Source organism: Trichinella spiralis (genome assembly GCF_000181795.1).
Source record: "Trichinella spiralis strain ISS 195 chromosome Unknown Scfld4, whole genome shotgun sequence".
Taxonomy (NCBI): domain Eukaryota; kingdom Metazoa; phylum Nematoda; class Enoplea; order Trichinellida; family Trichinellidae; genus Trichinella; species Trichinella spiralis.
In genome coordinates, this window is record NW_003526943.1 from 5299388 (window position 1) to 5324979 (window position 25592).

At 33.7% G+C, this 25592-nt stretch overlaps 5 protein-coding genes across 5 annotated transcripts; 1 reads left to right on the forward strand and 4 right to left on the reverse strand.

Annotated features, from left to right (window-relative positions):
• Window positions 1-610: 610 nt before the first annotated feature.
• Tsp_01311 (conserved hypothetical protein) lies at window positions 611-1642 on the reverse strand. Its single transcript, XM_003377082.1, has 2 exons — window positions 1492-1642; window positions 611-1164 (listed from the first exon to the last, which is right to left on the reverse strand). The coding sequence occupies exons 1-2, from the start codon at window positions 1640-1642 to the stop codon at window positions 611-613; spliced, it is 705 nt and encodes a 234-aa protein (XP_003377130.1).
• Window positions 1643-3068: 1426 nt separating this feature from the next.
• On the reverse strand, window positions 3069-7168 carry Tsp_01310 (DNA-(apurinic or apyrimidinic site) lyase). Its single transcript, XM_003377083.1, has 17 exons — window positions 7119-7168; window positions 6775-6793; window positions 5913-6033; window positions 5617-5709; window positions 5422-5550; window positions 5130-5252; window positions 4990-5061; window positions 4832-4915; window positions 4642-4767; window positions 4490-4582; window positions 4388-4432; window positions 4204-4332; window positions 3822-4118; window positions 3664-3759; window positions 3466-3597; window positions 3295-3393; window positions 3069-3244 (listed from the first exon to the last, which is right to left on the reverse strand). The coding sequence occupies exons 1-17, from the start codon at window positions 7166-7168 to the stop codon at window positions 3069-3071; spliced, it is 1884 nt and encodes a 627-aa protein (XP_003377131.1).
• A 1997-nt stretch (window positions 7169-9165) lies between these two features.
• Window positions 9166-11612, reverse strand: Tsp_01309 (conserved hypothetical protein). Its single transcript, XM_003377084.1, has 4 exons — window positions 11220-11612; window positions 10071-10260; window positions 9529-9637; window positions 9166-9346 (listed from the first exon to the last, which is right to left on the reverse strand). Exons 1-4 carry the CDS (start codon window positions 11610-11612, stop codon window positions 9166-9168), a joined length of 873 nt encoding a protein of 290 aa, XP_003377132.1.
• A 2010-nt stretch (window positions 11613-13622) lies between these two features.
• Window positions 13623-15768, forward strand: Tsp_01308 (conserved hypothetical protein). Its single transcript, XM_003377085.1, has 7 exons — window positions 13623-13694; window positions 14571-14613; window positions 14718-14861; window positions 15076-15109; window positions 15213-15250; window positions 15319-15418; window positions 15612-15768. Exons 1-7 carry the CDS (start codon window positions 13623-13625, stop codon window positions 15766-15768), a joined length of 588 nt encoding a protein of 195 aa, XP_003377133.1.
• Window positions 15769-16987: 1219 nt separating this feature from the next.
• Window positions 16988-22771, reverse strand: Tsp_01307 (conserved hypothetical protein). Its single transcript, XM_003377086.1, has 11 exons — window positions 22709-22771; window positions 20698-20916; window positions 20540-20633; window positions 20314-20481; window positions 20146-20252; window positions 19865-20018; window positions 19663-19805; window positions 19422-19595; window positions 19182-19336; window positions 18961-19114; window positions 16988-18718 (listed from the first exon to the last, which is right to left on the reverse strand). Exons 1-11 carry the CDS (start codon window positions 22769-22771, stop codon window positions 16988-16990), a joined length of 3162 nt encoding a protein of 1053 aa, XP_003377134.1.
• Between the last annotated feature and the right edge of the window lie 2821 nt (window positions 22772-25592).

The window sequence follows — 25592 nt, forward strand, 5'->3', positions numbered from 1 at the left end:
TTAATTTTTGAGCATTCATTTTTCTCAACTGATCACGTGCGTGACATATTATTCATTATTTTTTTCCAAGACTTTCCCCGTTCACTGGCAAACAGTGCGTGATGCAATTGCATTTTTCTTTTTCATATTTATTTACACTACGACAAATCCTACTCTTCTGAATCGTCTCGTCAAATAAATCTCTGTCATGTGATCAAATCAAACATCAAGCACGAACGAACATTTTCGTATTGTTGAATAAAATTCACCTGTTGCAACACTGGTATTATTTTTAAAAACAAAAAACTTCAACAGTTTAGTTAGCTAATTACAAAACATTGCAAATCAAAAATGAATTGATTTAAATGAAATACACAAATAGATAAAAAAAATAAAATAAAAATACAGATAAAAAACTACACAAAAGTCGAACAGCAAGCATTTTATTATTGTATAAGTGAGGAAATGTTTTCCTCCTGTAACTAAAAAAAATCACGTAAGCTTATGTCATACTGTAATTGTGAAAGGTGACGAAAAAGGTGGGTGATTTTGTTTTTTCTTAAAAGTTTTTGATGAAATTTTGAACCGTTGGAAAAATGTTCGATTGTTTTTTCTGTGTATTTTCATTTTACTACAGTATTGTACCGCCGAAGAAGAGTCCGGGGTAGTCTTTGGACGGTGTGTCGTCGGTTTGTTGCATCTGTTTGTACTTTTCGAGCTGCGGACAGCAGAAGCAGAGCAGAACCGAATTGACCATGTGCAAAGTCAAGCAGACGGCGAATAGCATGAAGCCGGCGAAAGCTAGCCAAAATGAAGACGTCACCCGGTTGATGTTGATGACGAAGTTGTTTTGGAATGTGATTTGGTTGGATATTTCGGCAGAGCCTTCGTAGAACATCACCAGACCGCCGAACAGGAACAACGACGCCGAGCAGCTGAAAATGATGCCGGCAATTTGGCTGCGTTCAGGCTTGCGGGCGTAGCCGAGCGAGACGACCGTATTCAAGATGCCGATGGTCAGCGCGGCGCAGAGCAGTACCAACGTCGACAGGGCCATGGTGTAAGATTCCAATTCGGTCGAGACGATTTTCCGTCTAGACGGACGATTCGCATCGTTGGATTCGATTTCAGCCAACAGCGCGGTCAACGGTACGCTGTACTGTGCAACATTATTCGAGCTGTACCCTTGGAAATTGAAACAAAAAATCACATCAAAATTATTATTATTATTATATTAAACTTCTAGCACGTGATTACGTTTCTGGATAGTACTAAATGAGAAAGCACATACTGTTTGTGAGAAAGTACATTCGCGATCATGTGAACAGTTGTTGCGATGAAACCGCTGAGATGAGCAAAATTTAATATGAACATTTTTTCATTCTCAAACTGAACAATGGTTTGTTAATTTTAATTTTAAATCATTTCGCAACAGTTGGAAATGATATTATTTTCTTGAGAAATAAAGAAAATTATTATTCTACTTGTAAATTTCAATTATCATTTTTCTACCTGTTCCATCTGTTGCAACGTCTTGAATTCGAATCATGCTCCATTCGGGTGTGATCAGAGCCAGTACGACGGTGCAAATGCCGAGAGCGCTCAAAATTGAACAGACATAAGAGAAAGATGTGATAAATTTGTGCACACTTTCGACGGCCATCGACTGTGCAATATTCCACTTGTCGTCTGCAATATAAGCAACATAAAACGAATGAATAAGGGGAAAATAGGGTGTGGAGAAGTGGGGAGGAGGAAGAGGAAATATCCAAGAAGCCAAACAGCAACCAACCAACCAACCAACAGCTGATGCGTTCGTTCGTTCGTTCGTTCGTTGCACAGGCAACACGTTCAACGTGAACAGGATTGAACAAAAATGCCCTTTCCAAGACAAATTGCATACATTTTATACAAATATAAAAATTGTTACGTCTAATAAATTTCATTTGATTGCAACCATTATCAGTGGAAAGCTTTTGTTCAAAATTTTCCACTTCGGTAAACATTTGCGCAACACAGACAGAAAGAGAGACGCTTGAAAATTTCCCATTTGTTTATTGCATAATGGTTTTGCAATTTTCACATGCAATCATCATCTTTTTTTTCTAATAATTTGTACAAAACTGGAAAAAAAATTTTTTTTTTATAAAATCACAAATCCAACTATATAACGAAAAGAACAATTTGGATGAAAGTTTCGATTTTTCACATCTCAATTCGACAACTTGAAGAAACTTCCAAACGCAGACGTTGGATTACTGTAGTTTTTATTTTCCTTGAAATTAAAACAATTTTTCTAAAATTAGAATTTTTTTTTAATCGATATTTTAAACCATTTTTTTTTCATTTCAATCATCAATTTCAGCAACAAAGTTTCATTGCGTATGTTGTTTTGTTGTAAGCTCGTTCAGAATTATTTTATACAAAATATATGATCAGAGAATATTTGAAAGAAAAACACATGCAATTTTCAATTTTTCTACTCTACTCTCTATTAATTTCTGCTGCTACGATATTTGGATTCTATTATTAACATTTTCTTCTTCAATCAACATTTTCTTTTATAATAACAACATGCACACGAACTACTAGTTGACATTGAAATCAAGCAAGTAAAACAAACCTACTGACAATTGGAATAATATTTCATCATAAATTCTTATCAACTTTAGTGTTCAGTTCTATACATATATATATAATATATATCGTTTTACATACAATTTTACAGATCATTCAAAAATCTATTCTATTTTTATTCCACTACCCAATTCCAAATATACACACACACACACACACGCACAGTGCACCCTTGCATTTTATTTATTAAAACTTGTTTTTAAAACACCAAACTGTGTAAAAGTCTAAACCACAATTGTAAATACTGTATGTAAGTATTGTAATTTAAAATATTACTCTCATCTTAATGATTATACAGATGATATGAAAATGATTTGATCAAAATAAAAGTATAATAATAATAATAATAATATGTCATTGTCTGTACGTAAGACACACACACACACATACATACGAATAAATAAATATGATTAAATACATTATTACAGTTCACAATAAATAGAAAAGTATGCTTAATCGATCATGTTATACAACAAGTTAATCTCTTCGGTGTAGCACTCTGCTGGAGTTTCGAGAACCATAGGAATGTTGTCAAAACGAGGATCATTCATTAATTTTTTGAACATCGCTTCGCCTATTTTTCCTTTTCCAATTATTTCGTGACGATCAACTTTAGAACCACAAACACCTACAATAACAATTAATATTAAATAATAATATTATTAAAAACTTTTTCACCTTTTGAATCATTCAGATGAACACCTTTCAAATATCGAAAACCGATAATCTTATCGAACTCTTCCATCACTTCTTCGTATTTATTCTTTATATCGTAACCTACAGAAAGAAGTGATCATATTTATGCATAGCAAAAAAAAAAAGAAGAAAATAATGCGCTAAAATAAAAACCGGCTGCAAAAAGGTGGCATGTATCGAAACAGACTCCAATTCGATCTTTATTTTCAACTAAGTCGATTATCTTTTTCAAGTCTTCAAATTTGTTTCCTACTGTAAATCCTTGACCGGCCATACATTCCAACACTGGAAACAAAAATTTATTCAAAAAAAAGATTTATAAAAATAAAATAAATAAATTTTTTTCCATACTAATCACCACATCTTTCGTTTGCGCAATAACTTCATTCACCACTTTCGCAACTCGAGAACACGCTTCATCTATGGTAACAATACCTCGAGTGGAACCTCAAAAAAATTTAAAATTATCATAAATAAATAAATAAATAAATATTGGGATATTTTTAAACCGGGATGAAATGCGTAAAGTTTGATTCCAAGCTTTTCGCAAGATTGCACTTCGAAAAGCAGCGTTTCGCAAGTTTTGCGAAATATATCGGCGTCGGTGGACACTGCGTTCAAAAGATAACAACCGTGCGGCATGATGTGTCTAGCGTCGAAGCCGTATTTTTCACAATTTTCCTTGAACTTGGCCACCATATCCTCTTTCAACGGTACAATTTTCCAGTTCATATTGGAACGCAGGAACAACGAAAACGATCGACATCCAACAACAGCCGCATTTTCTGGCAATTTGCCCAACGAGCCTGAAAACAACAAGCAAAATTACCTGCTGCATGTGTGAGAAATAATTAATTAATTAATCAATCAATCGATCATAAATCTCTGTACCCTTTGTAGTTAAATGTCCACCGATCAGTTTCGAGCTTTTCTTAACATTATCTATTGCACTAGCAGACAAAGATTGCTTTGCTTGTTCAAACCATGCAGCCGGTATTTCAGCATTTCCTTTTTCAGTTTCTACATCAAACAAACAAACAATTTAGACAAATCTAATCATAACACTAATCCCTACTAAGTATCCCATCTGAAGCGGATTTCTCTTCAGTTTTGTCCGATTCTAAACAGCAACAATTATTAATCTATTTATTCATACATTATTATGCATAATTTTTACCTTGTTTCGCAACAACGGTTGCAGATTTTTTTGTGGCAACATTACGCTTTTTCGGTGGTGCTTCCAAATCTAAACCTTTATCAGCATTGACATCTTAACAATAAAATATAATAATAATTATAATTAGAAACATAAAATAAAACTACTACTACCTTTTTCTTTTGCCATATCAGCTGCAGCAGCTTCTTTTTCTTTAGGCAAACTGTTGCTGCTGTTGGTCCTTTTTTTCAATTGGCGCGAATTCACTGCAGCAACCGAAACTGACGGCTCGTTTTCACCTGAAATGCATTATTTTCAAATTCAAAAAAAAATATAATTTATCTTCATAAATAATTTGCATACCTTGGTCAGTGATTTTTTCTTCACTGTCATCTTTTTCCTCAATCTTGGCGGCGTTCTTTCCTCTCACTTTTTTCCCTTTCACTTCTGCAATTATTTCACTCATCACATGTGTACATGCAAAATGTAAAATAAAAATTACAAACACGAAACTAACTAACCTTCAACAATTTTATTCTTCACATTTGTGGAGCTGCTTTTTTGTCTTGTCATTTTTTTCTTGTTGCCTGCATCTTTAAAATAATTAATTGTAAAAGCAGTTTTAATAATAATTTATTATTATTATTATTGTTTTTTTTACTTTTTTTATTTTCATCTTCTGCAGCTTTGACGGCTTCATCTGCTTTGTCTTCTAATTTATTAGCAGCAGCAGCAGCACTACCAAGTGGTCGGCCTCTTTTAGCTCTGGATGTTGTTGCAATTTCTGAAAGAAAAGAGATTTTTATCAATAAACGACATCCTCATACAATAAAACATTCACATTCGTATAATAATAATAATGATAAATTATTGTATTTCCACATTTTCTGTCAACTTCTTAATATTTATAATTATTTTCTTATATTTAATTGAAAAAAAATATTTTCATTTACGATTAATACTCGATATAGTCGATGAAGTTTCTTTCAAATTCACAGGCTTTTTCTCCGATTCAACTTCATCCGCCCCAGCAGCAGTTGGCGGTGCTGCTTCGCTCTTTTTTTCACTTGTTTTCGATTTGCCTATTTATTAATTCAAAAATTACATTTCACCTCCAAAAATGTACCAAATTCAAAAAACATTTTCACCTGCATTGCTCTTTCCCGGTTTTTTCAAACTTTCTTCATCTTTCTTCGTCACCGCTTTCACTGCTCTTTTTGGCGGTTTCTTCATTTGAACTGCTTTTAAATAATTAAACAAATTAAACAATATTAAAAATTCGAATGATTTAAACATATCGAATTATCACTTTCCAAGATTGATAAATTCAACCGGACAATTATCGTAACAATTTTACAATTGAGTTTCATGAAAAAAAATCTTCCAAAATAATGAATTTCACATATTCATATCGAATACATAATATTAATTTTATTCAACTTACCGCTCGCTGCATCCGTGCTTTCCTCTTCTACTTGAGCAGCTAAAATTGGTTCTTTCTTTTGCACAGATTTTGCCGTATTCGCCACTCTTCCCATCTTGAAGAATATATAACTCGGATACAACTAAAAATAAATTAACAAAATAAAGAAGAAGAAGAAACAATTCGTTGAAAACGAATTAAAATTATAATCTCACATATACAACATTGGAAACTATATTTCATTCATTTAAAAGCACAATGTTGAAGTTGATAAATTAAAAATTAAAAAAAAACACTTTATTCAAATGATAAATTCAAATCAAATCAATCTCGATTATTAAAAATAATCATCTTAAACACTGATGCGATAATGGAAAATAACAAAACAGAAATTCCAATATTAAACCAACATTTCATGAAAAGTTTCACCAAACGCATGCACAAAATAATAATGAAAAACACTTGACAGTGTTCAACTGATTCAACAAAAAATTGTCAAATGAAGGAGGCACACAACACAACAAGTGAAACAAGAAATTGAACCTATTGTACATTGTTGAAATGCAAGTTAAGTAAATTTAAAATGCACAAAACTAGCATAAAACATATTTTAAAAAATTTACTTTCTTTTTAATACAAGGTTTATCATTTTAAAATTAAAAAATAAATTGAAATAACAATTAAAAACATTTATTCATTATCATATTTATAGAATTGTTGAAAAATTAATTGACGATGCAGAAAGTTGATTGAACTTTTTAATTTGTACTAATGTAAATTTAAATTATGTGAAAATAAAAATAATATTACTTAAAATTGACAGTAAAATTATTCATGATAAAGTATCATGATCACACTTTTCAAAGAATTGAAAATGAACAACGCGCGATGGACGAATATTTCTAAAAAACGAATGAAGTAAATTTACTAATAAATTTACTGTAGCTATAAAGATTTTACAATTTAATTCCACAAATGATCGGCACAGATTCATTTTCTTCAACACTCAACTGATAAAGTGAACAGTTGAAAATAATCTCTATTTTGGACGTTTTTTGTAAATGTTATTTTAGTTGAATTATTTCTGCTTTTGTGAGCTTCATTGTTTACTGTAAAATTTCTTTTGTCATCGCAATTAATTAATTGATAATGTTTTTAATAAAATTTTTTTATCCTCGAAATCAATCGAACCTGCAGTTGTTTTTTGTGCAAAATTTTCAACTGTACATTAGTTGTTGTTGTTGTTGTTGTTGTTGTTGTTGTATTTCAAGTTTCATTATCATCGTAAACAGTGTTATAAATTATTATTTAAAATAGAGAAGGGAAATTATTTTCACTTGAGCACTTCTGACAGACAAGTTGAAAGCTTCCACTTTATGATCGTTGTTCTCGACATTGCGCAGATGTTGACTTGGTCAAGCTTATTTCGTTTGAAAACGCAGCGATCAATTTTTGAATTTGTTCAATTTTAAAAATTATTTCAAAAATGAAAAAGAAACAAAACAGAAATTAAATTTCAAATTATGGAACAATTTTCGGAAAAAACTTTTCGTTTGGAGAAAAATAGTTGGAAAAACAAAAAAAACAAATTTTTTATTACGGCATATTTTATGTTGACAGTTTAAGAAAGTGTAAAAAGGAAAAGCGAGAAAGTTTCAATTTTCAATTGACACAATCGTAAAGTATTCCACGTCGGTCATGAATTTTTGCAAGCCACTTATTTGCCTTGCTATTTTCCGATTAATTGCATAAAAAGCCGCTGCAAACTTTTCCAAATCAAATGTCAATTTGACAGCTATTTCCTGCAATTTATGTGTTGCTTTTGTCGAGCATTAAATTTCAAATCAAATTTCAACTTTCAGCATAATAAAATAGAATCGAATAGAAAAGAATAGAACTGTTGTCGAAAATTTAACTTATAAAATTATGACCACGCCCAAAAAAATTTCACTTTCATAATCGACAAAAAGTCCATTTTTTTTGTTCGGAAAAGCGTCGACTTAATTGTGTAATGGAAAATTTTCAGTTTAACAGAAAAAAACAATAACAATAAATTAAGCTGAAAAATTAATTTGCTAAGTTGAAAAACAAATTTCATTTCAAAGAAACGATAATTGGCAGAAATTAGACAAAATTATTTTTATTCATATTAATCTAGAGTAAATGAATATCATACAAAACTATGGCAAATGTATTCGTTTAATTGTCAATAATTTTAAAGAATACAATTTTGGATATTAGTTATTTATTATCAATAAACTTTCATTCCAATGGTTTACTACCATTTGTATTCTTTTATTACTTGTCAAAAAATATTACTAAAATGCTGTGTAAAACGTAGTACTAGTATTATATATATATTCTTAATTTATTCTTAAAGCAAAATTACTCTGAACAAAAGCTATATTAAAAGTACACATGCATATGTGTTGTTCGAGATTCTTCTATTTCGATGCTCAGGTAAATGAGCAAATGGTCAGTGCTTCGAGGGAAATTGATTGATTTTTATTTGTTTGCTGTACAGATCAACGACAATCATTCTGTTCTCCTTATCAACTATTTTATTCGTTAATACCAATCAATATACGAGTAATAAGCACTAAATTACAAAGAGATACAAACGACAACACACATCCATATAACAATACCAGACTATCTTAACACTATGGAAAAAACTAACTACTCTTTACTGTACTTACTGATACGCAAGTTTTATACTAAAAATATGTTTAACACTTCCGGCCATGGATGTGGTCCATCACATATCTGCCGCATCTAACTTAACCGTATAAAGTCGTTTAACCACGCCCACACATCGCGGTCTTTGCCTTTGTCCATCGAACTGTTCCGTCTTCTTCTTTATAACGTTCAAGAATACGTTCTACTGACCAGTGGATTCGATAAGAATCTCATTTGAATTATCTTTCTTGGAGAATTTTTTCCATATTACAAATCTATTGTATTTCGTGCCAACGTGCAATAACTTTTTAATGATTAAAAATGAATACACAAGCAACTGTCACAACACACACAAAACACTAACTAATCTTACAACAACTCTAAAACAACCTCTGGAATCAGTCTGACCAGTCTATTACGTAATCCAATCTAACTAGTTTTGTAACTCATTTTCTAACTAGATTTCTTGGTAGTACATAACAAAATTTTCACGAAGATTCAGAATTTCCTTGCAAATTGTTAGCTCTACTCTATCTATCATATCTTCTAGAAGCCCATTCATGCTTGAATGTTCACCATTCAACTGAAATTTCTATTACAACTCTGTTGTAATACTTTGCACCATTAAATACTTAATATCCTGTGCGTTATAACTTTCAAAAAAGTTACTGCTATTTTCCGGTAATAAAGCATGATTTTGTGTTGCATAATCGCCATTTTGCCATAACGAAAAATATTCAACATTCATCCAATAATAGCATTGAATACACCATTTGCTGTAAATATTTGTGGATTCTATGCCAGAAGATATAGTTCATCGATTATTTCAATTGATTCCCATTCAAAAAAGTAAAGGAGGTTTTCATTTGATGATTGTTTTATAACGTTTGTCAAAAATGGTTCTAGTAATAAGCGTCAGGCCACAGACGATCCATCCAAATGTTGATTTGACAGCTACTGGTTTCTGAGGTGATCCTCTTTGACATCATCTAATACGAAACCGTAAAAGTATTCCATTCCAATCAAGATGTCAACACGAGCAAAAAATCGTGAATATTCATCGTGATCTGAAAATCTGCTAACTGAGCATTTTTTAAATGTTCGAACTTATTTATCGCTGGGTTGGGGGATTAAGTTGTCACTGATTTTAAGGACTGACAAGGCCTTTACGAACTTCGATTCTGAGTCTAAATACATTCCCTTGATGACGAATTTTACACGCCATAAACGTCTGGGGGTTCATTTAATTTACCAAATCCTGACAATATATAGTTTCTAAATCTTCCTGACAGTCCAAGACTTTCGTGTCTGTACCATCCTTTCTTATAGACAACTTTTGAGATCCAATGTAGAGCAGACGCATCACGGTCATATGATCGCCTCTTTCTCCGTAAATTCTAGCTTTCGCAGATTTCAACACGGTGAGCAAATCACCATGATCAAAATCCTTTTTATAACTCTGTGTTAAACCAACGTGGATGTTCTTCCTATACTACATACCAGCTGTAAATTTCGATTTCAATATTGTTTGACTTGTAGTGTTCTTTGACTGTTCTATGTTTAGCAATCTATGACAGCAACTATCACCATTCGTATTAGGGCATTTTTTGCCAGTATGATTCTTTTGCAGGTATCTCTTTATAGCATAAGCCGTGTTGCTGCGATACTCTCCAACGGCGTTCGTAGCTGGCTGTGAAATACAATGAATTATATCGTGAAACTGACTACTATTAAACAATACGTTGGAGCTTTCATGTTCACTACGACCGCGGATGCTGAGCTATCATAGTTTGGTCATTTTGTCAGAATCATGAACTTCGAATTCAAATATCCCCCAGTAGTTAAATGAACACATTTTCGATTCTTACTTGTTCTTGCAAGAAATTAAAATATGGCTTCAATTGGGACAACGCGGATGAGTCAGCTAAAACCTATGCTTCCATCGTCTTCAAATGCTTGTCGGCAGTTTCTCCTTAATCAGTTCGATTACAATAGCCGCTGCTGTATAAATTGCTTTCGACAGCGGTTACGTATTTGTCCGCTGTAAACAGGAAGCACGCTTACTGCTATATGTATATATGCTATATGCTATATATGATATATCTATAGGCTTCCTCAACTAACGCTCTCCGTAAATACAAGAACTTCGCCATATCTGACAGATCTCTACACTTCTGAACAGTGTCGTCAAACTGTTCTAAAAAGGACTTATCCACTCCAAAACATTTCCGTAAAATCTTAGAATTTCGTAGACTGGCAGCTGCGTACTGTTGTGCGCTTATTTTTCTTCAACCCTCTGATGGACAATTAAGGCTATGTACGTTTTGGATTCCAAGAGTCACTTTGGCCCCAAGAGAGAAATCTTGAATAATTTCAGTTCCTTGTAAAGGTTATAGTATTAAGTCATTTGTATGTTGTTTAATCAAAAATTAGCCAGTTACAATAATTTCCATACCTTTACGTGGTAAAAAATGCAACATAACAGCCTCTCTAATTCAGATACACTTATTATGACGTGCTGGGCTCATTACAGCAACTTTCACAAAAAATATACATGTGATCACAACAGCACGGTACTTTACACTTGCTGCAACAGGTACTAACTTTTCTGTCTTTTTTTCTGCCACAAAACGCGCACCTTCTTCTTACCGTTTTGTTCATCTTCTCAGATGTTGGATCCTTTGCTGTCATGTTTCTTCTCAAAGATATAGCTGCATTCCTTACTGCACAAGAAAGCAATAGTGGAGTATTTTCAGCACGTCCGTTAAGAGTTTCTTCAGCTAGACATCGTATTTCTACCATAGTTTCTTCTAATTTATGCCACGCTTCTATTTCGCTATTGTCATCCTCTTCTTCTGTTAGGAACTCTTCTATTTCTCTTTTAAGACTACTCATATCATCGTAGATCCTCTCTAACTCATTCATGGAACTGCGTACTTTCGAAACATCAGAATCAGTACAAAATTTGCGAATGTCCGATATCCACCCTTCAAACAGAATTATTCGACTGCGAAGTTGCTTCTTCAAAGTTTGAAGTTTCATTCTATGAGCCGGTCTTGATTCCTAACTAGCGGCACCAAAAATCTTCAAGATTCTTCTGTTTCGATACTCAGGTAAATACCCAACTCGTCCGTATATGGTGGGAAGTTGATCGACTCTTATTTGTTTGCTCTACAGATCAACGACAATAATTCTGTTCTCTTTATCAAGCGATCGGTGTCGATAAACTATTTTATTCGCTAATACCAGTCTACAAGTAATAGACAGTAAACTACAAGAGATACAACCAACAATACAGGTTTATATAAAAGTGCTTTCTATCAGAACGCACACAACAACCATAGTAAAAACAAATTACTTTACCGTACTTATTGGCACACAAGTTCTATTCTAAAAATAAAATACTTTACAATACACTACTCCGATGTATTGCAACTTGAGTATTAGTCAACTGTAAAGTCGGCTTAGTACAGATGTTGAAAAAAATATTTTGCATAATTTACACATAATGTATAAACAAATACGTTCATTCATTTTTAAATGAAATTCCAGATTATTTTTTATTTAAATGAAACAAGAGGGAAAACGATAACACTGGTAAAAGAGAGCAAAACTACGCAAAGAATAAAATACAATTCTTTGATTGCAAGCAAGAAATATTTTCAGAGAACATTAGAAAAGGAATTCGATGCTAAGATTTAGAAATCGCCACTGCGAGTTTTAGCTGGCAACTGCAGCTGTGGCAACTTAGCATTTGTTGGTTTTTCCATTGTACTAAAATCGCCTTTAGCTACTCATCGGAACAATTTCTGGCAAACAGAAAAGCATCTTATGCATAAATCTCGTAAAATTGCTAGTTGAAACATATTTTATCTGACAAACAAATCAACTATTGGTTAACATTCTTTCGAACAGTATTTATAAACGCGGAAAAATAAAAGTATAATGTATTGCGATGTCATGCTATCAAAAATGTCATGCTATCAACAAGAGCGCGCAGGAACATATTACAGTAAGTGCAGTAGTTTCCACGTCACCAGTGTGCGTGCGTGGGTTGGTTCCGGCGTTCTCTCAGTGTGCATTGCCTTTCTGTGTGTGCGTTGTCTGTTTGTGTAATCTCGTGTGCGTTATGCATTAGCTTGGTATTGTGTTGTCATTACAAGTAAAGTCTCTGCATATATTAATCAGTTCACATTCACAACGAAAAGTAAAGCACTTTGATGATGGCAAAGCACTTTTCGACAGAAGGAAAGCAGTGAACGGCACCGAGTAGAAAAGCTGCTAAAGCTTCTTCATTTCACGTTCATTTGCATTAACGCATTAACATTTGCATTGTTAACATGACTAAGAAGAGTGCTATCAGGAAAATAAAAGTGCTCGATGAAAAGCAGTGTTGAGTTTTTTAATATACGGTGAGTACACTAGTGGTAGGAGCAGCTTTTTGAGGCGTTAATGTGCATAACGCCAGAACCAATTTGATGGCACCTTCCAAGTGGTAGTTTTGTATTATATTTTATTGGTTGCTTTTTATCGATTCTTTTTCATCGTTTTTACTTTGTCAGTGTCGTTTACCGTGTTGTTTATTGCTATTGTTGGCTGTTCTTTACTGAACATTGAAAAATAAAATTTGCTATTTTAATTTTCGTTGTTTCTGTTGAGTTATTATTATCATATTTCATTCAACTTCATTATGATGCAATAAAATATAGAATAAAGAAAAAAATTAATTTCTGAAATACTTGACAATATATTAAGAAAACATGGTTTAAGTGAATGAGAAAACTCCATAAATTTTGATAAAGATGAATTTAATAAAATTTAGAAGTAATAAGAAGTTGTAACTACTAAAGTTACGTAATCATAAATGGAAATACTTGGACCAATGAGGTGAAACATATAGCAGTTAATCAAAACAAAAAAAAATTTGATTCAATGAACAATTAGATGACAAAAACCAATAAATAAGTAGCCAATGAGAAATTGACCTCAACAACCAGCAAGAAAGTGCAGTGAAAAATTTTCTCGAAATCCAGCAAATATTGTTTTGAAAATATGTCAAAGAGTGCTAAAGAGGAAAAAGAGAAATTATTATTTGAAATAAATGTTGAAAAGTCAAATCTGGATGTAAAATAGCAGTTTAGTTTTGAAGCATTTGAAAGTTAGTAGTAGAAATTGTGCAAATGTGATATTTTATGATATTAAATACTATGCTTAAGTTTTGTGATGAAGTGATAAAAGTGATGATACGATAAAGAAGTTGCTTTCAAATGCTAATGCTATGAAAATATCCCACATTGTTACTTATCATTCAGCAGACATTTCTTGAAGTGTAAAAGATTGTTACGTTATATTATTTTACGAGAAATTCATTTTGTGTTCTTGGTTTTATTTTTAATTTTTACTGTACCTATCCGGAGTTCAAGATTTATTGAAATCTTTTGAAAAATATGCTTTTTATTTTATTTCAGTTTTATTTTTTTTTCAATCATTTGATTAATATGAAAATATTATTATTCATTTGACTTTTAGCAATCTGTAATAATTATAATAATCTGCAAAATGTCGACTGACTATTTGTTGCAGAGCCTTATCTGCTTTATTTACTTGTTTGCAAAAGTTGTATGACACTGACAGAATTTTAAGCGCTTGTGTAAAGTCATTAATAAAAATGCAAGTTTTGTTGAATCAGCAAACTGATAAAAGAGCATTTTTCTTGAAATTCACCTTCCACAGTACAAGCGTCCAAATTCTTCTTTATTCAAGCAGTCACTGCAGTAGATTTCCCTTTTTCTATTCCATTTTTGAACACGATTTATTATTTATGAAAATTTAAATTAACATAAAAATGAAAATCATCATGTGCATTTTTCGTAAGTCTTTTTATTTATGCTAACTAAATGAGGCAGTTGTTGTTATTAATTTTTCAAAATTTCTCATTTGCTTATTGATGAATGAAATGCAACTGAATATTTTGTTTTATTTGTTTGTTTGTTTGTGTAGTGGGAAAAGAAAACAGAAAAGCAAGCTATTATTGCTTACAACGGTACATTTTTCCTTTCATACATTTATTTTTATGCACCCAAAAATGAATATTGGAATTAATTATCCCAGAATTTATCGTGTTTACTTTGTTGAGCATTTTTTTAGGAAATTTCAAAAAGATTCTTTTATCTTTGGCAACTTTAACTTTGATCAGCAAAGCTGAAATACTGCCCGAATTGTCCGGTGTCAATGCCATAAATACTAATGAACACACTAAAGACTATTATAAACTTAGCTTTATGACTGATGGTATGTACAGCTAACTAACTTATGTACGCTTAATTTCGAATTATTCATTAAGCAGGTCAGTATACCTGTTAGATATATATATATATTTATTTATTTTATCATATTTTGCAAAAATTATAAAATAACATTGATAATTCAGAGATATTGGTATAAATAGTACTGAATTTATTTATAGAAATCAATATCATACAAATTTCATTTTTCGATATTTCAGTGTGTACTGAAAACCATTGTCATAATGGAGGAACGTGTATAGTACAAACTATCCCTGTCCCATTTTATTGCAAGCAAGAATTTCATCATCTACACATTATTTCATATTCTATACTACATTACAAATAATATTTTCAGATGTCCATGGGCCTATGGTGGTGTTCTATGTGAGGAAAGTATGTTATTTTTCTTTTGTATAAAAAAAATTTTTTTAACTCTATTAATAATGTAAACTTTTATTTAGAATCAGTTGCATTATATTTGGTTATAGCTGCTGGAATTGAAGCGATCATTATACTTGCATTACTTACTGCAGTGATATTTCTGTGTTGCAGAATTAAAAAGTAAGTTGTTATTCGTATTTTGAAAATTACTTTTGAATTTGAAAAGTTTGACTGAAAAACAGCCATTATATGTTTTCATGTGAACAATTTTAAAATAGTATTGCAAAAATTGATTGAAAAATGCAATCCTTCCCAAAATTCCAAATTCCCTTCACAATTGAATTAATCAATTGAAAAAATGCAAATATTACAGAATTGTGCAGAAGAATTCCAGCATTCCCATCATTCTCCGACAAACTCCAGTGACCGGTGCAGAAGATATTCCAAATTTATATTCGGATGAATTTAACAAAAGGTACAGCTTGCCTTCAGAATTGCAAATACCAAGACCACAAGTTGTACAATCTTAACGTGTGCAAATGTGCAGTTTTTGATACTTCGTAATATGTATGATAAATAATAACAGCTATAAAATTGATTACTGTTATTCAGCGTGATATTGTTCTTTTTTTTTGAAAATTGTCCATCTGTACTTTTAAAAATTCTTTAAAATTTGCATATTGTATAATTTTGCATTGTTTGGATGGAAGAAAACATACATGCTCTGATGGAGTAATAATAATAACAAGTACCATCATAATAAGTGAATATCTTTTTATAAATCCGTTAAGTAGATAAATTGGAAAAAAAAGATATTCCATTGAGAATACTATATTGCGTGCATAATGGAATTCTCTTTTAGTATAGATTTTCACACGCGTGACAAATTTCCTGATAACTTGCTACGCATGATTTCGTATTCCAAACAAGCATTCATAATATGTATAATTCACAAATTACGAATTGTACTTTTCAAATTTCAAAATTTAAAACCAGTTCTTTAATATCAAAAAAATTATTTTTTGCAATATTTGATAAGTTACAAAAGTTGATTTATTATTTTACCAAGCAAAATAGAAAAAATTGTCATATTTATGAATTATTGAAAAAGGAAACCAGTAGTTGTAATAATTTTCCACAACAGTTACGTGAAACTTTTTATTTCCATCACAGCTGACGAGAATAAGCTAAATTTTGCATATTGTTTGATTGGTCGATTGATCAAATTAAATCGATCATGGGGAAATTTTGAATTTGAAACTTTTTAAAAGCAGTTTAATAATTTTGAAAAAAGATGGTCAAAATGGTGACAAATTCCATTGTTCACTTCAACAAAACACAATCAACCGCTGAACTTGTCAATTCAATCAGGTCATTTACCGTGAACATAATTTCGACATTCACCAATTAATGATGAAGGTGTGTAATTGTGATCTCTTTTTTTTTGAAATGCTCAAAAACCTACTCTGGCCACTACTACCAACTACAACATTGGACAATTGCCAAATTTCTGCTTTCACTTTGAGAAAAAGAATTTCATTTAATAATAATAATAATAATAATAATAATATGCAAAATTTTGCCCATTGCAATCATCGGCTACTTTTGTTGTTTTAATGGTAAATTTCCAATTGCAAAAGTGCAGTTTGGCAGCGCATGTTCGAAAAAACCGGTCGCTGTACATATACACTAGCCGTATTTGCAGCAAACAACGACACGGGCGTGTTCAGAGTTGGTTGGTACAACGTGCTAATTGTTCAATTTCACTTGTCGAACACTTCGTCGTCGTCCCCCTCTCTCCACCTTACCCGTCGACGGATAATGAATATGCTCGATCATTTTGGGCAAGAAACTGCAACAAGCACCAAGAACAATAGGAGAAGCATAATCTACCACAACAGTAGGTTTGGTGTAAACTGAACGAGAAAGAAAGAAAAACTGCTGATGCTGCTGCAGAACAAGCTCCGAGTGAAGGACATCCGGTGGATCTTGTACCAGTGTTTCGAATGTCCGAAACACGTGACGCACATCGTCGTCCACTTGGCCGTCTGCGTGGTGGTGGTCGCCTCGTTGGTGATCAATCTGTTGATCGAGACGGCCGAGCCCGGGGTCGATGACCACATGCTCAAGTTGTGCCTGTTCGCCATCGAACTCACGCTGGTCGTCTACTTCCTGGGCGAAATTCTGCTCCGCCTGTGGGTTATCGGCATTGACCACCGATTCCGAGGCTGGCGAGGCAAGCTGCGCTACATGTCCAGCGTCAATTCGTTGGTCGACCTGACCATACTGGCGACCACACTGCTGCTCTGCCACGTGCTGGATCCGAGGAACCGCCAGTGGAGTGATGACAGACAGGAGTTGCAAAATTTGATCTTCGTCCACTTGTTGCGCTTTTTGCACCTCGACCGCAGCGGTTACACGTGGAACTTGTTGAAGCGGCTGTTTCTGCTGCACCGGGTCGAATTGATAGCCGCCGCTTTCCTCGGCTCGTTGACGCTGCTCTGCATCGCCACCGTGCTCGCCTGGTGGCAAAGTACCAACGACCGGCACCGGTTGCTCGAAGACGACAATTCCAATTTCCCTTCGGCCTTCTACTTGACCGTAGTCATGTACACGACGATCGGATACGGCGACTACACGCCGGACGGTTGGTTCGGCAAAGTGTTCACCAGCGTGATGTGCTGGCTGGCGGTCAACCTGCTCGGTTTGGTGTCGTCGGTGTTGGGCGTCGGCCTGGCCCTGCTGGTCCAGGACAAGAAGCTCCAGAAGCGACGTCGTCAGCACATACCGATCGCGGCCACCGTGTTGCAGACGTTCTGGCGTGCCCACTTGGTCGGCCGACGCTTCGACCAGTTGACCGTGGTGCGCCGGGAACTGCTGCCCAAGCTGATCCGCTACGATACCGAAGCCGCTCCGCTCCGACCCAACGCCAGCGAGTGGTCGCTGTTCCACCAGTGGCAGCACTCCGTCGACCGACCGTCGGCTTGGAAACGGTCCTTCTCCAAGTTGAACCTGCGCATCCGGAACCCAACCGACGAAGCCGATTCGACCCCGACCACCACCAAGCAGGACGAGTCGTCCGGAGGGAGCGGGGAGCTGAAGCCGGTGTTCTACGCGGCGTCGACCAGCGGCAGTTCGCCGGACCTCTCCACCGGTAGGCCCACGAAACCGCCGCCGAATCCCAAGCGAACCATGGCCCAGTACAAAATTGCGCTCACTTTTCTCTGCTATTTGCGCTTCTCGGCGTCGAAGCAGTCGTTCAAACGTTCCAAACAGTCGGCCGATTTGGTGGACATGTCGGTGAAAATGAACGAAAGCGAAACAATCCAACTGGCTCGACTGGTCAATTTGCAGCAAAAGTTGGAAATGAGCCTCGGCACCGGCGCCGCAAGGCCCGAGATGTCGGTCAGTCAACGTCTCGGCCGACTCCAGCACACGGTTCTCAGTTTGCACAAGCAAACCGACGCCGTCAAGTCGGCACTGCAAACTATACGAGATCGTCTGAAGGGCACTGACAGACAATGTGAGTAAAAAGGCAGAGGATGTAAATCAAGAAAATAAATAAATCATACATATTTTTTTGCAAATCACCATCGATCATCGTACTGTCAGTTTTTACTCGAATTTGAATATTTTCCGTTTCTTTTTTATTCGCACAGAGTTCTTTATGAGCACAATGGTGGTGGTAATGATAACAGAAATTACAAAACTATTCTTCAAACACTGATAGTTTTAAAAATGTTGAATGCATCCGACGCGGTGCTTATCAAAACTCCCTCGTGATCCGGATGCCAGTTCACTTCTTTTATATCAATCTGGCCCATGTGGAGAAATATCAGCTGCTGTGGAATCCTCGACAAGATTTTCATGTCGCATCTGAAATGGAAAATAATTTTTCACAATTTTTTATTGCACTTTCCCAACAACAACAACAACAACAAACATGTCAGCATTTTCTTCTCTGTTGCCAACAAGATCCCAAATGCTGACCACGTCATCTTCGGCAGAAGCACAGAAAACACTCCTCTCGTGTGGACACCAGCTGACCGACGTGATAGGTCCTTTGTGAAATGGTAACAACACGACCGGACCGAAGCCCTGCAAAAAATTAACGACCACATTACAAATGAAACGGATATAAAGCTTTATTAGCGAACACCTGAATTCTTCTGAAATCCCAAACTTTCAACAAACCGTCGTCTCCTCCGCTCACTAGCCACGGTTCAGTACGGTGCACGCTGATCACGTTCACATCTTTGCGATGCGCTTCGGGTATCCCAAAAACGCAAGCATCCTTCGGCGCCATTCTACAATCCCACACCAAAATGCTTCGGTCCGCAGAACAAGAAAAAAATACCTGAAAAATTTTAGCAATGCAATTAAAAAATTGATTGCATGATAATAATTATTATTAATATTTTCACGTTCGCCTCCTGATGAGACCATTGCAAATCTTCGACCGATGATTGATGCTGTTTGAATGGCCGCTGGTCAATTTGCCACTCGCCACCTTGGACCATTTTCCAAAAATGTATATTTCCCTTACAGTCTCCGGTTAAAAGTTGTCCTGAAATAAAAAGTAATAATAAACAAATATTTAAACACAGTATCCTCCGAAGAAAATACCTGGCACATGTCGACACCAGTCCAATGCGAAACCTTCATCCATGTGTCCGTGAAAAGTGAAAACGGGCTTTTCGTCCAATTTATCTCTAGACTTTTTGCCAAACACTGTTTCGGCAGCTTTCACTGCGGCAGACAAATTCCACACATGCACCTTCTTCAAAGAACTCCAAGTTGCGCACAGGGTGGTCGTTTCAATTCTACATGCCTACATCATACAAGTAATTGAAGATGTGTAACAAGAGAAAAAAGAAATTTTTTCCTTATACCCGAATACGATTTACATCACCGCGATGATCAATTGTGATGTCTTTGAAAATTTTTGTATCTTTATTTTTTCTCTTTTTTCTACTTTTCTCCTCTCCATCTGAACTATGTGAATCATCGTCATCTAAATTCAAATTCAATAATAATTATTATTATCATTATTAAACTGAATACTTCACAACTACCATCCTTCAATTCTAACAGATTGCCAAGCATCATCACATGGATTCTGTTTCTCATTGGATGGCTCGCTTGAGTACCGGAAACAAGCATCACATCCATTGGAAAAGAACACTTCGTATCGGATCCAGGTGCCTTTACTGGTAGTGGATCAAAAGAAAGGCATGGATAGTCTAAAAATGAATAAAAATCACGCAATCAATCAACTTAAACTTAATCACAATGCTCCACCGGTGTAAAATGAGGAAAGCATCACATAAGCAGTTTTATCACAAACAAGTTCTTCGCCTTCTTTAAGCGGTCGACTTTGACCAGGTATGTAAATCTAAAAAACAAAATAATATTCACTTTTACAAATTTTCATTTGATCGTTTATTTCTGAACCTCACTTTTTTCGTAATCTCTTTCGAAGCTACTGTACTGCTGTTCGTATCGTCCAATGCTTCATCGTCGTGTGATTTAACCTCATCGTCATCATCAGAACTGCAGTCCGACTCAGATTCATCTTCTTCCTCACTCACTGAATCAACTTCTGCGATTTCCCCGATTTCCACGCAGTCACTCAAATCGCTTGTATCTGAATCGTGGACTTCAATTTCATCAATTTCCTGCAAAATCAAATTCATTTCAGCAACTATTCGTATGTACAAATGCAATTGTAACAATCAACTTTTTAATGCACAATATGAACATTACAAATAATTATACACTAACTTACAGTAAAATTACATAACTATAAACTGTTAGAATCCACAATATAAACAGTTACAACTAATTTTAGTTTTGCTTGCTCCCGCAACTTGATTTTCAATTTTACTGTTAACAATGTATACTTTAGTGAAAATGTCATTCCTGCAGGCTTTATTTCAAAAAATCGTTTTATTAAAGTCATAATGATTTATCTTACAGCTTTTATTTGGTTGCGTATATTTTAAATTTGTTAAAACTTACTATTTTCGCTTGCAGTTTAGCAATAAAACTTTTAATGTTGTTTCTCAAAACTTTCGTTTTTTTTCATGAAATTCGATAAAAATGACTTAAAAATAACTCTAACATTACTTCCACTACCAACAATGCAACACAAAATAACGCAGAATCAAGTAAAACATAATAATAACATTACTGAATTCAACAGTACGAGTAAACGCTTAAAAGCTTTGTTTTTTAAACATTACCTTAAACTTTTCTAAAAAGTGAAATTAATTATGATAAACAGAAAAAATAACACTGCAGAAAAAAAATTTTAATATAGATTTCTACAAGGATATGAAAACTGGAATAAAATTACATGAAACTACAAAATACTCCACTTAGTTGATTTAACACGCTAAATGATGGAAAAAGTAGTACCTCCATATTTTTATGCTAAATTTAATGCCGATTTTGTTCAAAAAATATGACGAAATTCAGCGCTACCATGAAAAGTTCCACGAAAATGTTAACAACCAGTAAGATTACGGTACGTATAATGCAGGTACATACAGTATGTAAGTTTCAGAAATAAATTGTGATTTTATATAACGAAGTAATTACAATTATAAAATTAGCATAAATATTTTGTGATACTGAATATTTTAGCAAATTATTCAATTTATATTTATTTAACAAAATGTTATTTTTATCGTTAACAATTAGCGTTCAGCCATTGTGAATAAATTTGACACTTTTCACTGGCAAAAAATCTTTTGCGAGCCCGCTTTTCCTTTTTCAGAATGCCTATTTTGATGGTGTCATCCGGTATATTGGATTCATTAAACAATATTAATGGGTCCATTTAAAAATGAAATTGCATTTAACGAACGTGTGCTTCTTGGCCATAACCCGCAGAAGCCAACGATAATAACTTTTAAATTTGGTAACTTTCACTCCGATTTTGGTACTTTTTAATGTAATTGAATATTATTATCTTATAAAATTTAATACAATGATAACCTTTCCTTTTAATTTTATAAATTTCTTATTTCTTAATGTCTTGTTGTTAGAGTTTTGAATTTGTCTATTGTTTGCATGCATTTGTGCAAATATTTACTGCAACTCCTTGATGTGATCACATAAACGATGTTCTAATAGCATCGGTTTTTTAATTTTTAATTTTTATTTAGTTCTTTAACCATGTTCAAGAATAAGTCAACTAACTTTTGTTTACATGAATGCATAACACAAGTATTTACAACATCTATCTTGTAGAAATGAGTGATAACTTGAAAGCGTCGTTGCTTGCACAGAGATGATGCACGTAATTTAAATATTTTCTTTGATGCCCTTCACTGACAGTTTATCACATGTATCCTCGTCGAATTGTGAAAGGCCTTGGTAAAATGCATTTCTTTTTCTGCAAAGCGGTTTTGTCCGCATTAAGTCTCACCTGCGATGCTGCTGGGTGGCATTTGTTAAACAAACGCAGCACAACATGTTGATATTTGCAGAAGCTGCTTTTTGTCTATCAATGTAACAAGTGCGCATATAATCTTTAATCAATTATAAAAATTGAACTCCTCGACCGAAAAACATTCGTTTGCGTAAAGGCTTTTATAATAAATTTCATAAAGTTATTGTCCATTATTTCATTGTTATTTTAAAAATGTTTGTTTCAAAGATCACTGTTTACTTTAAGCACTTGCAAGTTTTGCTTCTACTTTATCTATAGCTTTTGTAAACCTGTAAAGCTAGTGTTTTTTGCAATGCAAACTCATAAAATGATTTTATTTAAAGATACGAAATTACTTGAAGAACTGTAAAAAATGATGGAGGGAATAAGATGACGGTATTATATTCTTATAAAGTTTTTGAAATTACAAGTTCTTAAAGCATCCACTTACTCAATGACAAAAGCTTGATAGCATTGCGAAATAGGTATTCCTGAAACAATAAAGTTAAGCTTGCAAACAATTGTTTGTTTTTAAATTTATATAAAAATTCTTCAGCAGTGGCATTTATTTATTAGTTTTGCTACCTTTCTTCGCAAAAATTTTTTGACAAATGAAGATGCATGCAGTCAGAGGTAAAAAAAATTAATCGTTTCTATTCATTCTGCTGTTTACAAGTTTATAAAATTGCTCTCAATACGCGACAGCCATTCTTGGTGATTAATTTTACTTGCCTTTTTTGAAATTTATTTAAAAATTCTTATTTACAAACCTTTTTTTATTCATCATCTTAAAATTAAAGCAAAAGAATTTGGGGTAATCGTTAAAATAACTGTGACAGCGTCCCTGATGTCACAAACAAACTTACATTAATAAATCAACTTTTTTTGGTGCTATGAGACTTTCAGCTTTTTAGTATTATTATGTTTTTATAAATTTAACATTGTCATACTAAAAGTACTTTTGTTTAAAATTATTTCCGATAAAATTTTCAATATAATGAAAACAATTTTTAATATTTTTTGCCTCTGATTAATAGCCGAATGTAATAAGTAATAATAAGAATATAAGTATCTATATCATAATAATTATAAAATTATCATAATCAAGATATTATATAATTAAAATTATATTAAAATTTTTCTGTTAAGAAGGTTGCAATTAAGTGAAATGCTGAATTCCAAGCGTGTAAATTTGTATATTTGATCAAGCAAAGCTTCATTTTTTGCTAAAGTAAACATGTTGCACTTGTCATAGTTTCATTTCAAAAAAATTACAATGTAATACAAAATATTATAAGCTTAGCATTCATTTAACTTTTTTGGATGCATTTTGCGTATCATTTATGTTAGCTTTCAGACTTCTGATGCATTTATATTCATTATCCATTGAGAATGGAGTTTAATATCTTTGAGCACATCCTTGGTATACATGTATATTAAGGTAAGTGCGCATTGATATGAAATTCAAATACTGCATCTTCTTGATTTGATAGAATAATTTAATATTAAAAAATCGTTTTTTCTTAAAAATGAATAAATAAGTGTAAATAATTGGTTTTTTTGTCGCTGCATTTTCGCTTTCATTGAAGCGCATTTTTGGTTGTTGATTTTAACACAAATTGATGAGTAGAAGTTGTTGAAGTACTTCAAACTGATTGATTGAATTTCAGCCGCGATTTTCTATATAAATAGAAACACTTTTGAAAAATTCCACTCGTTCATTAAATCCAATGTTTAAACTGGTAAAATTGTTTGCAGTCTACTGCTGGTAGATGGAATATCTATTTTGAAATTAACATTCAACCTTTTTTTTCCATTGTATTTGTTCCATGTAAATGTTGCATTTTAATTTGAAAAAAAAATTTCAATATTTAACATAGCTAAACATTGAAACGAATAATTATAATTTATACGCATATTATTCTTGTGTTTTTTCACAGATAAATATAAATAAAAAATGTATATATATATATATCTTTATAGTGTAACATTGTTTGCTTGGAGTAGGAGTAATGAGAAAAAAATGCTAAAAGAGAGAGAGAAAGAGGAAAATATTGCCGGTCAGAAATGACAATTGAGTCATAAATATGGAGATTGATTGGAGGAAGCTTCTTATTGAATAGCTTGAAGATCAAAAGCAGCGGTATGGTGATCGATTGACGGGCCGGGTCGACGGCAATTATATTTTCAGACCGATTCTTGGTTGTAGGTTTTTCTTATTGTATAAATGAGACAAATGTGCTTGTAAAAACTGGTTGCACGACTGTAGTATGCTGGTTGGATAGCAAACGCTTGCAATAGTTTCAACGGGTCGCAACGACGAAGAACGCCGTCGTGTCATTGTGACAGGGTTGGTTTTTGGTATCTGTCTGTCCGTAAATATTACCGTGGTTCAGTAATTTTTTCCCCATATTATTTTTTTAAATATTTATTTCACTTTCATCATTTTGCCTTGTCTGTTGTGCTGTTGTTCGCGTTGTTTGGTCTTCTCTGTTCGACGAGCTTCAGGCTAACCGCTTGTCGTACCAAGACAAAGAAGCGAATTCGAGAGAGGTCGTCGGCATTTGGACTTTATCCATTTGCTCATCTACTTACAACATCCCCTCCCTCCCTCCCTCCCCCCTCTCTCTCTGTGCATCATTCTTTATTTGTACAAGATTTACCAAAAATCATTTTTTTTCATCTTCTTTTGCCCAACAAAACGGTGATGCAAATTTCATCTTTATTATTGTCGTTAATTTGTTTGATTGATATCCACTGCCATGCCGAGAATGCAGATGAACATCATCGACAGCAACGATCGACTGAGGTTGTCAAACAAAAACCTGGACGTGATTTGTTCGCCGCTGATGTGGACAATCCGACGTCGGATCTGATCGATTCAGACATAAGGAAAAAGGCGTTCACTTTTGGTCA